Source organism: Chrysochloris asiatica, unplaced genomic scaffold (assembly GCF_000296735.1).
Source record: "Chrysochloris asiatica unplaced genomic scaffold, ChrAsi1.0 scaffold00006, whole genome shotgun sequence".
Lineage (NCBI taxonomy): Eukaryota > Metazoa > Chordata > Mammalia > Afrosoricida > Chrysochloridae > Chrysochloris > Chrysochloris asiatica.
In genome coordinates, this window is record NW_006408524.1 from 14502182 (window position 1) to 14514485 (window position 12304).

General features: G+C 41.1%; 1 protein-coding gene across 1 annotated transcript in view; it reads left to right on the forward strand.

Annotated features, from left to right (window-relative positions):
- The first annotated feature begins 1710 nt into the window (after positions 1-1710).
- HERPUD2 (HERPUD family member 2) overlaps positions 1711-12304 on the forward strand; it is a 50229-nt gene continuing 39635 nt past the window's right edge. Inside the window, exon 1 of the mRNA XM_006832137.1 lies at positions 1711-2125. Coding sequence (XP_006832200.1) covers positions 1979-2125 — 147 coding nt within the window. The 5' untranslated portion in view covers positions 1711-1978. The remainder of the gene's footprint in view (positions 2126-12304) is intronic.

The window sequence follows — 12304 nt, forward strand, 5'->3', positions numbered from 1 at the left end:
ATTGGACATCAGCAATGACATCCTTTGTTCCATGGCCTCTTCTGAATCTGGCTTGAACCTCTGAAAATTCTGTCAGTGTATGCTTGTAGCCATGTCTGTATTACCTTTAGTAAAACTTTACTGGCATGGGATATCAAAGAGATTGTCTGATGATTTCCACATTCCATCGGGTCACCTCTTTGGAATGGGCACAAATACCGATCTCTTCCAATCAGTCGGCCAGATAGCTGTCTTCCAACAGGTTAGACACTCAATAAATAACTTTTGTGATGATTAAGAGGAAAGAGATGAAAATTAACATTTGAGTAAGCCATACCCTGGGATTGTACCAGATGGCTTACATATACACACAGCTGTGGATTATGAGTTGGGCTGCTGACCTGGCGGTTGCATGAAATCACCTGTTTGAATTTACCAGGCCTTCCTCAGGAGAAAGATGAGGTTTTCTGTCCCAGTAAATACTTGTTGTTGTTGTTGTTGTTATTAGCCGTGGAGTTGGTTCGGACAAATAGCGACCCTGTATAGGGTTTCTGAGACTGTAAATCTTTATGGGAGCAGAAAGCCTCATCTTTCTCCCCCAGAACAGCTGGTAGTTTCGAACTGCTGACCTTGAGGTTAGCAGCCCGATTCGTAACCATTGTTTGCTTTGAGTTGGAAAAGACTTGAAGGCACACAACCACCACCACCACCTTTACTTATCAACAAGCATTTAGGTAGGCATAACCTTTCTGGTTTACAGAATACACTGAGGCTCAGGGAGGTTCCCCAGCCTCATGCAGCCACTGGAGATAGACTTCAAGGATCATGCAAAGCCTTTGCCCTGGACTCAAGGTACCTCACAGTCCGTTCCCTGCCACAGCTCCTGGCACTGCCCTTTGCAAATGGTCCATATTCCATAAATTTTAATTAATTTTGATCAGGAGGGACATTTACGTTTCCAAAGGGAACTCTCAGGATGGAAATGGGTGTGGTCATAAGGTAATGTTAGCATCTGGGGGTTGGGCTAAGTGGATAGTCTGTCCAGGGAGACCCCTAGGCGCCAGACCACTCAATTCCGTGTAGTTTCAAGGTGTTAAGGGCATGCTGGACAGAGGGGCAGGGGAAGCAACGCGCCTGTTGGTGCTGCGCGTGACGCACTTCCGCCCTGCGGCTTCCGATTTTAAGGGGGGGGACCCAGAACCGCCGCACAACAACAAAACCTGCGCGCGCAGTTGGCGCCGCGGCTCTTGTCTACGCCCTCCTGCCACCTGCAGCCACCTCCACCGCGCCCGCCCGGCCCGGCCCGGCCCGGCCCGGCCTGGCCTTGCCCTACCCAGCCCAGCCCAGCCCGTAGGGTCAAGCGGAGAGTAGGGCCGTACCGTCTAGCCAACTTCCCCCTATTTCCACGCGCGCCGCCTCGCGAGACCCGGAGCCGGGCCGTGACTGCCGCCGCCGAGCAGCAGGAAGGGAGAGGCAGTTGCGGAGGACGTCGGCGGCCAGGCTCAGAGGGCGGCGGTGGCGGGCCCTACGGCATCCAGTCAGGTACCCCTCCAACGGCTGGAGGAGGCCCGGTCCTTCCCTTCTCCGGCCAGCGCGGCAGGGCCGTGGCGTAGGGGCCTTGTTGCGTTTCAGGCGGGTGGCGATAGGGGCGGGTGGTGGCCGGGCCGTGGCACCTTCACCCCGTCCGCCCTTCTCATCGCTCTCCTTCTCTCTGTTCCCCGCCTTCTTCTGCAGTCGGGAGCCAGGCGGAGCCCGAACCTGGCGGAGAAATCTGCACCCACTGCCGGGCCCCCAGACCCCGCCGCCGCTGCTGCTGCCTCTGTCCAGCCTTGGCAATGGCAATGGCCTTCGTGTCTCCCGATGCGCTTGTGACTGACTGGGACATGAAATGCTAAGATCTCACGCCTGTTCCCCAACCGAGTCGCGCAGGCAGTAACCACCTGGGCTCACTTGGGCTGAACTGCTGCTTCTCTGGATTCTTTCCGACTCTGGGGGCACTATGGATCAAAGTGGAATGGAGATTCCTGTGACTCTCATAATTAAAGCACCGAATCAGAAATACAGTGACCAGACTATTAGCTGCTTCTTGAACTGGACCGTGGGGAAACTAAAAACGCATCTATCTAACGTGTACCCTAGCAAACCAGTAAGTGTCTAAAAACTGGGCGCGCCTGCTCTGGGAAGCAGCTTTTTAGGTCGTGTCCGCCCCTTTTTCCTGCTGGTCCCCTCTCTTGAATCAAATAGATCTCTTTTAGTAGACCGTTTTGAGGTTGTGTCTCTTGAGTGTCTAAACCATCATTAATGTCTTCTTAACGTTCAGTTATTTAGAATATGCAGGAATATCAAGACGTGAGAATTTGCATGCATGGAAGGGACTGTTTTCCTTCATTTAAACAAACTCATCAACCTGATATGGGAATGACAGATGCAGGCTCTTTGTTTTTAAGGTAAAAGATGAACTCCAACCCATATCAAAGTGTGTGTTGATTATTAAACTAAAATTTCATTTTACTTTCAGTGTCTGGTTTAGGAACATGTTCACTATTGAAGAGCAATTATTTTTTAAAAACAAGTGACCTTGAAAAGCAGGACTGTCAAAGACTATTGTGTTTTCAAGAACTTTTAGATTGTAGATCATTTTCTTTTGGTCTCTGCTCCTTTCTCTTAATTACCTTCTAGAGGTAGTCTAGTGGGTTATTAGCTGGGCTTCTAAGTGCATGGTCAGTAGTGCATGGTCAGTCTATCAGCTGCTCTACCGAACAAGGATGAGACTTTCTGCTTCCGAGAAGATTTATAGCCTTGGAAACCCTATAACAGGGTCACTGTGATTTGGCGCTAACTCGATGGCACACTACCACCACCACCAGAGAACAAGTGTAAATCTGGTGAATGTTTTTCTCCCTTATAAATGGCCATATGTAAACCAATATGGCTGTGTTTCCCATTTTGAATTTGTAATTGGATATTGCAAACGTACATAAAGACAGACAGTACAACTCCATTTGTCCCTGGAGTCCAATTTGAAAAGACATAGTTGGTGATAAGTCATAGGATAGGCCTTGGAGTGATATAGAAAAGAATGTAATATAGAGTATATGAAATTGAGGAGTCCTGGTGTGGAGCTTTGGGTTAATGTGCTGGACAGCAAGGCAGCAGACAAGATAAGTGAGGATCTGATATGTGTATATGTATGTATGTATGTGTTAATATGTGTGTTTTTATATATATATATATATACACACATATATATATATTTGTTGTTGTTGTTAAGTGCTGTAGAGTCGGTTCCGACCCATAGCGACCCTGTACAGGGTTTCCGAGGGTGTAAATCTTTACGGGAGTAGAAAGCCTCATCTTTCTCCCGCGGAGCGGCTGGTAGTTTCGAACCGCTGACCTTAAGGTTCGTGTATATATATATGTACTTATATTTATTCACTTACAGGTAATGTAATCTCTAAATGCTTTACTCTACAGGGACTTCAAAAAGTTCTCAGAAAAATGGAATTAAAAGATAATAGAATTTTTCCACGAACTTTTTCAAGTCACTTCCTATTAGGTAGACTTCTCACTTTCTGTGTGGGAGATCTGAGTTCACTTTCCAGCCAGTGCATCTCACATGCAGCCACTACTTATCTGTCAGTGATCTTTACATGTTGCTGTGATATTGACTGGGTTTTGGACTAAGACAAGAACATTCTCTGGGTCAAAACAGTTCAGTCTGCAATAGATTATGGGGATGGTGCCTGATCAGGCATGTTTGGTTCCATTGTGCACAGGGTTGTCATGAGTGGGAGCCAACTTAATGGCAGCTAACAACATCGGACATTGTTTCGTTCTGCTGTGCATGGGGTTGCTATGAGTCGGTTCCGACTCGATGGCACCTGACAACAACAACAACAACAACATATTTAGTATACTTAGTAGTTTTGTTAAGTGCCGTCGAGTCGGTTCTGACCCATAGCGACCCTGTATAGAGTTTCCGAGGAGCAGCTGGTGAACTTGAACCGCCTACCTTGCAGTCCAATGCATTAACCCACAGCACCACACCAGGACTCCTAGTTAGTGTAATACATTCCTAATAAAAAGATCATAGACTCTTAATGGGACACTAAGGGGGAAGGTGTTTTCCAGTTCAGAAGTTAGGCAGTTGCTATGTTTATGAACATGCTTACAAGACCATCATTAAAAACATTGTATGTGGAGTTGAACTCTTCTGGGAGTTTTGTTTAACTTTGAATGGTACTGGTAACTGGTTTAGGGACTGGGAGGTACATCAGTTAAGGTTGATGAAGTATATAGAAAATTGTGAGTTACATACCAGAGGGTTTTATCCTCAGTTTATCACTTTAGTTTTCAGATTTGGAAGTTGCTCTGTGTTATCAAATTCTGAAATTTTGGTGAATTCCTGTTGTGGGTAAAGATACCTGCTGAGAAATTTTACTTAAATTTTAGACTTTAAGCATAGTTAGTTGTTATTGTTGTTAAGTGCTGTGGAGTCAGTTCTGAATCAGAGAGGCCCTGTGTAGGGTTTCCGAGGAGTTGCTGGTGGGCTCCCAATCTTAGTTTAGACTTTGTTATTAGAGATGTAAATATCAAAATGGTTGAAGTTAATGTCTTCCAGTAGGATGGACTATCCTAGAGAAAATGGAATAAATACAACTCTCTTAAAGTCCAAATGTTGTTATGTGTTGTCAAGTTGGTTCCGACTCAACAGCGACCCTGCATAGGGTTTCCAAGGAGTGACGTGAGTTTGAACCACTGTCCTTGTGGCTCAAACTGACCGGTGGTCCAGTGCTTATCCTACAGTGCCACATCCCCTCTCAGTATCTCTTTTCTTATACCGAAATTCTCTGACCTTATACCCAAAGAGTGACTAAGATGGACGTGACTCACCCTGAATTTAATGTTGAAGGCAACCTTTCTGGGGCTTGTTTATCTTGGCTTCTCATTTCTCAGTCTTGGACTCAAAATGCCTCTTGATATGTCCTTTATTTTGGGGCAGAGCTTCTTCATCTTTGCTGTTCAAACTGTTAATCTAAGAGTCACTTTCATTACTTAATTCTTGGATTTTTCCTCATCAACCAGAGAGGTCTGTGCAGCCTTCTGTTCCTTGGCTCTGAGATTGTGTTAGAATTATAGGAAGCAAGAAGAGAACCACTGTGTAGATTCTGTTGGACAATATAACATTCCATAACCAAATTGCCACCCGGAGGAATTTATTTTCATTACCAGTGGGAGTAGTTTGTAGTATATAATTTGAAATTGATACCATTCTTATTTTTGTAATGTGAGGGGAACTTCACAAAGTTCATGGCAACATTCCACTATCTTTTCATTCCATTTTCCCACAAACTTTTTGAAGCCCCCTTGTACAGTTCCCAGGTTATGTTTCTAACTTTGTCTTTAAATGGAATTTGTAGACAGTTGAAACAGGTGCGTATTATTCTTATTTAACTGTACCTTAATGCAAAAAAGGTGCCCTGGTGGAACAGGGGCTAAGAGTTGGGATGCTTACTGAGGGGTTGGCAGTGTAAACTCACCAGCCACTCTGTGTGAGAAAGAGGAGGCTGTCTGCTCCTTGTAAAGATTTACAGTCTTGGAAATCCAAAGAAGCAGTTCTACTGTGTCCTTTAGGACTGTAATGAGTTGGAATCGATGGAAGTGGGATTGATTGGGTTTTTGGTTAGTATAAGACTGCACTAAAGTCTCTTCAGTCATTTACAAACTGCATCTAGCAAGTGAGAGTGATTGTGCAGAAGAATTTGTTTCCAGTATGGGGTTGGTTCATTCGTTTCAAAGTGAGGATTAATTTACATAAAATTAAAGGGCAAGTTGGATTTGTTTGAAGGAGCTCTGGTAGTTAAAGCTGAAGTGTAAGGTAGTTAAAGTGGTTAAAGCACATGGCCATCCATCGAAAGGTTGGTAGTTCAAACCAATCAGCCACTCTGTTGAAGAAAGATGTGACAGTCTGCTTCTCTTAAGGTTTACAGCCTTGGAAATGCTATGGGGTAATTCTGTTCTGTGGGTTGGGTATATAGAGTTGTCCGTAACCCCAGGGTCTGTTTAAACCTGCTAGCTTAATCACTTCAGAACTGTTGACTTAAAGGGACTATAGTCTTACTGTGGCACTGTAGGTTAAGCACTGAACTGGGAATTACAATATTGGCAGTTCAAACCCACCAGTGCTCCTTGAAAATCATATACAGGGTTGCTGTGAGTCAACCGCGGCTTAACAACAACGTAATTGATACACGTAAATAATTTTGAATTATCCTAGAACATTTCCATACATGAATTAAAGGTGGTTTTATGTTACCTAGCAATGGTGTTAAAAATTTTAAAACTCTCTGAACAATTGTTGTTGTTGAGTGCCATCAAGTCGATTCTGAGCCATAGCGACCCTGTATAGGGTTTCCTAGGAGCAGCTGGTGATCTTGAACCAGCTGCAAATTATATATTATAAACCGACCTTGTGGTTCAAACCGACTTTGCAGTCCAGTGCATTAACCCACAGCACCACGCCAATGGGTACTATTAAATTGAATGTGAAGGCTGATGAAAAACAGACTAAAAGTATAGAATGATTACTGATTAAAATTTGTTTTTTTTAATTTCTTGTAATACCCAAGGTCGGTTTGAACCACAAGGTTGGCAGTTCAAACTCATCAGCTGCTCCTCAGGAGCAGGGTTGCTATGAGTTGGAACCTACTCCAACGACCACAACGCCTTTTTGGACTTTTGATGTGGTGCTACAGGATGTGAACCACAAGCCTACCAGCTGTTTCTCAGGAACGCTCTACAGGGTCACTATGAGTTGGAACTGACAGCACTTAGTAACAACAACAATGCCTTTTTGGAAAATAATAGCATTATGAAAGTGATACTTTCTGAAATCATTACTTCTTAAAATAGGGTTTGTTTTTTTTTAATTTTAGATGGTAAGTTTTATTTATTTATATGATAATGTTGGTAAGTGCCGTTGAGTCAGTCCCAACCCATAGCGACCCTGTATAGGGTTTCCAAGGAGCAGCTGGTGAACTTGAACTGCCGACCTTGTAGTTCAAGCCAACTTTGTAGTCCAGCTCATTTAGTATGCTTTTGTTTAACTGTTAATGTTTTGTGTTCTAAATGGTTTTAAAGTACCATTTACAAAGTGCTTGTCATGTACACTAGTCTTCTAAGAATTTTGAATGCTTTATGACGTTGATTTTTCACAGCTACCTTATGTCAGTTTTAATAATATAGTAAGTTTTTATTATTGAAACTGACATAAGGTGGCAGATGCTTTGTAGATGAGGAAATAGGTTTAGTTATTTTTTTACCCAAGGTTGTATAACTGTAAATAGTGGCACTTGAATTTGAATCTAGGTTGGTCTGACTTGAAAGCCTAGGCCAGTACCCATTTGGTGCTGTAGGTTAAGCACTGTACTGGGAACCACAAGGTTTGCAGTTCAAACCCATCATCACCTGCTTGGAAACCCTGTACAGGGTCGCTATTTCAACGGCAGTTAGCAACAACAGTACTACTGACATTATCTGTGAAAAGATGAAGAAAGGTGTAAGGACTTGGCATCTCAGTTATATATGGGCAAACTAAAAGGAAATGATGCAAATATAAAACGAAGTTGTTCTTGTTAAGTGCTGCTGAGTCACTTCCAACCTACAGTGATCCTTTGTAGGGTTTTTGAGGAGCGGCTGGTGAGTTTGAACTGCTGACCTTTGGTTGAGTACTTTTCCTACTACAGTGCCACACCAGAACCCCAGAAATATACGTTATTTCTATCATGATAAATTATAGAGAAGTTTTAGGATCATGCCATTGTATGCCTTCAAAGCACTTTGGCTTTGTTCTATCTCTTTCATATCCCTGCTAAGTTCTCTGAGTCATAGCAGTTGTGTCTTTTGGTGTTCTCTGTTTTATAAAACCTGATTAATCAATGACCTGTGATTGAAATGTTACTTTGGAGTTCCAGAGTGATTACCTTCTTTTGTTTGCTGGTTTACTTGCTGATTCTGCAAGTAGATACGTGGTGGAGGCTATTTAAGTAAGGCCTGTTTGCATTTACAGTGTTTTTGAATTATCTGGAGTTTGAGATTGTGTGTCCATAATGGAGACTGAAAGGAGAGGTTTTCTAGTACAAATTCATAGAATTAATTTCCCACAGAAGTGATATTTTGTTACCTTTGGGGATGCCATTTAGACTTGTGAATGAACTGTAAGTATAGAAATGTTAATAGTTACAAGTTTTAGAAGACTTGTATTATACAGTGTTTTTGAATTTATAAGTTAAAGATTGTTTTTACCAAGCAATTCACATGCATATATTTTTAAATTAGCATGTGAAATTGATTTGAATATGCTCAGGTCATATGTCTAAGGAACAGAGATGGATTAATAAGGTAAGCATGTGCTTAGATATCAACAAACAGGGTCACCAGTTGTCCAAAGCAAAGACCTATAGATGCCAAGCAGAAGGGACTTAGCAGGACACTAAATGAAATTGATACAGTTTTATAATTGTATATGATAACAGTTATATTTTCTACCATTCGGGTATAACCTCACGTCATGTTCACCTCTCTCATTGACCACATACGTGAGAACACGTAAGAGGCACTATAATCAGATGACTTATGACATATCTGGTCCTGCACAAAGCAGACCAAAACCAGTCTTCAGATTGTGCATACCCTTGTATTTGTGTCATGCTCTTTGCAGTAGCTCTCGCTCCATCTGGTATCAGTGGTAGTCCAATGAACTGTGAAAACACAGCATCAAAAGAATTGAAAGTGAGTGCCCAAGTGTCTTAAGTATTATTTCAAGATGAGAAACACTTGTGGACATCTACAAAGGGCCCACCACGAACACTATTCGACAAACAAATGAAATTATTTCCAACTGCCTTGTAAGTACAATTTCTTTTGTCCATCTCAGAACTGAAAAACAAAATCTCATATTCCAAGTTAAATATTTTTACTTACTAATTTTCAAATTAAAATATTAGTGTCGGTCCAAATTCGAATGTAAGTTTCATTTTATAAATTTTCTTTATTTTTCTCTTGTTCAAATTTATTTGTTATTCTAGAACCAAATTTGTTGTTGTTGTCTGGTGCCATCGAGTCGGAACAGACTCATAGCGACCCCATGCACAGCAGAATGAAACAATGTTTGATCCTGGGCCAACCTCACTACCGCTGCCACACTTGAGTCCATCAATGATGCCACCTGGCTGATCCATCTCGTTAGGGGTCTTCTTCTTTTTCTCTGACCCTGCACCTTACCCAGCATGACATCCTTCTCCAGCGACTGTTTCCTCCGGACAATATGTCCAAAGTATGAGAGACGAAGCTTAGCCATCCTGGCCTCCAAGGAGCACTCTGGCTGCACTTCTTCCAAAACAGATCTATAGGTTCTTTGGCAGCCCATGGCACTTTCAGTATTCTCTTCGAACACCACAACTCAAAGGCATCAATTCTTCTACGATCTTCCTTATTCACTGTCCAGCTTTCACATCCATATGAGGCTATTAAAAACACCATGGCCTGGGTCAGGCGCACCTTAGTCCTCAAGCTGACATCTCTGCTCTGCTCTTGAACCAAATTTAAAAGGTGACATAATTTTATATCCAGGTAAAATTAAATGACAACAGCTAAGAGGAGTGCAAAAACAAAACAAAAAACTCTCAGAAGATAAAAAGAAAACTATCTGTGAATCCTGAAATACAATTCCAAAATTAACTTTCATTTTAAAATATAATGAATCACAGAGACTTCTTCCTTGAAACACTTGAGGTTAATGGATTTAAATCGTTATACTGTTTGTGCTGTAATTACTAATACCAGTGTTGTTGTTGTTAAGTGCCATTGAGTCAGTTCCAACCCATAGTGACCCTGTATAGGGTTTCCAAGGAGCAGCTGGTGACCTTGAACAACCAACCTTGCAGTTCAAATGACTTTGCAGTCTGGCGTATAAACCCACAGTGCCACACACAGCACAACTAACTATAATAATTTGTTCCAAATTCGGCATCCATTCCTTTCTGTCGTAAAAAATTAATAATGGCGGTGTTGTTGCTGTTACGTGCCATTGAATCAGCTCCGACTCATAGTCACCTTGTACAGCGTTTCTGAGGAGCAGCTAGTGGGTTTGAACCACCAAGCTTATAGTTAACAGTCCAGTACTTATCTTACAGTGCCACACCAGGAGTAGAAAGCGGAACTATTTTAGAATCTGAAATTGTTGCATCTGCAGACTCCTTAAATAACAGAAGCATAGATCCTACTTTGTGGATTTATTTTTCTTCTAATGATGGAAATTATTAGATTGAAAGAGTACCAAGTGATTGTGAACATTACAGTGGGTATGATTTTGAAAATTTGTGTTGGAAATTCTAGATGGTAAACAATGTTCTGTAATCAGAATAGATTTCTAGGGTACAGAACTATTGGTGAAAGTCATTAGAAGGAAGGCTACTGTATTCTCCGTCAGTCAGCTCTGTATATTATTTTGTTGGCAAACTAGTCAGTCCTAAATTATTTAATTCTTGATTTGCTGTGGATGGGTTTGGTGATTGGTGGACTCAAGGATGAATTGATGAACATGAGGAACAGTTCATTTCACAGAGATTATATGTTGTGATTTTTAAACTGAAGACGTGGTTTTGACTTAACTCACTAACTGGAAACACGAATTAATGAGTGTTTCAGTGGAAAACCATCTCAACATGTTATTATCATAGCAGTTGTGAAATGTGGATTGTCTTTTGAGGAAGAAATGTTTGGGTCACCACAAAATGGAATTTTTTTGTTAACTTGAATTTGTTGCTCAGTTGATCCACTTTTCGTAGGTCATATTTCAAAATACGGTAACAAAGGAAAGGGCAACCCATCATACATGTCTCAAATGTGTAAAGAATTAATACACTTAACAAGTAATAAAGTTCATTCATCTGTTTTCAGTGAAATAGAGCTCAATATTTCAGTTTGTAGATTGCATTCCTGATCTTTCTCATACAGGTCAGTTAATTATTAAGGTATATATCTCCAACTGATGGAAAACCTGTCAAGCACCTTGCCACATTTACTACTTTAAAAGTTATAATGGAGAATAAATTCTAAATAAGTACTCCACTATTTATGTGAAGTTTGCAAAATTGATTTTTCTTAAGTGTAGAGGCCATCCCTATTACAATCTTGCCTACATGTCAGGGCATTATAAAGACATGTATCAGAAAATGTTAGAAAGTTATGAATGTGCCATGTTTGTACCATGCATTATGCATTTACTTATTAATCTTGTAGGGTGTAGTGCAGTAAGTAGTTTGTTTTCCGGAGCAGTTGATATTTAGTCTACTGTTAAGTTACTTTTCACATTTTCGCTACCTTTACTCTCTGATGGGCATTTCTTAAAACATATTTAGGCAATGACTGAATATTGAAAGGTCTTTCTAATACACATTGGAAATACTGGTTTGGTGCTGTCAGATACGCAAGATTGGCAGTTCCAACCTACCATCTGCTCCTCAGAAACCCAATACAGGGTTGCTATGAGTCGAAACAGACTTGATGGCACTTAATAACAATACACATTGAGAAGCATAGTTGTAACAATGAGTGAAGTCCTGGAATTGTATACTTAGATTCTAGATATCTTAGAAAATAATGCTGAAGACCAGACAAAAAAATAGAAGTTGAAAGGTTTGCCAACAGATTGCAAACACCAGAGTATGTATTTTTGTTGATTATGTGGAATAATATATTGAAACATTTGCACCCACTAAATCAAGCTAAGATTTAAAAGTAAATTTAAAGACATGCATAGACCAATATTAGTCATTAACAGTATTTACATAATTTGAGTGAAAAATTTGAAAACACAACAAAATGAGCACTGCTGAATACACCATCACATAATTGATACTCATGGAAACGCTAGAAAGAAACAAATGGTGGAAGTGCTATAGAAGGACCCTTGAGTGCTGAAGATCAGGGTTGCATGATAATACGAACGCACCGCTCTCTTCGCTTTCAGCAAGCAAGGGTGTATCATCTGCATATCACAGGTTGTTAATAAGTCTTACTCCAATCCTGATGCCATGTTTTTCTTCATACAACCCAGCTTCTTGGACTATTTGCTCAGCATACAAATTGAATAAGTATGGTGAAAGAATGCAACCTTGTTGCACACCTTTCTTAATTTTAAACCATTCAGTGTTCCCATGTTCTGTTCGAACAGCTGCCTCTTGGTCCATGTACAGATTCCTCATGAGCACAATTAAGTGTTCCGGAATACTCATACTTCGCAATGTTGTCCATAGCTTGTCAT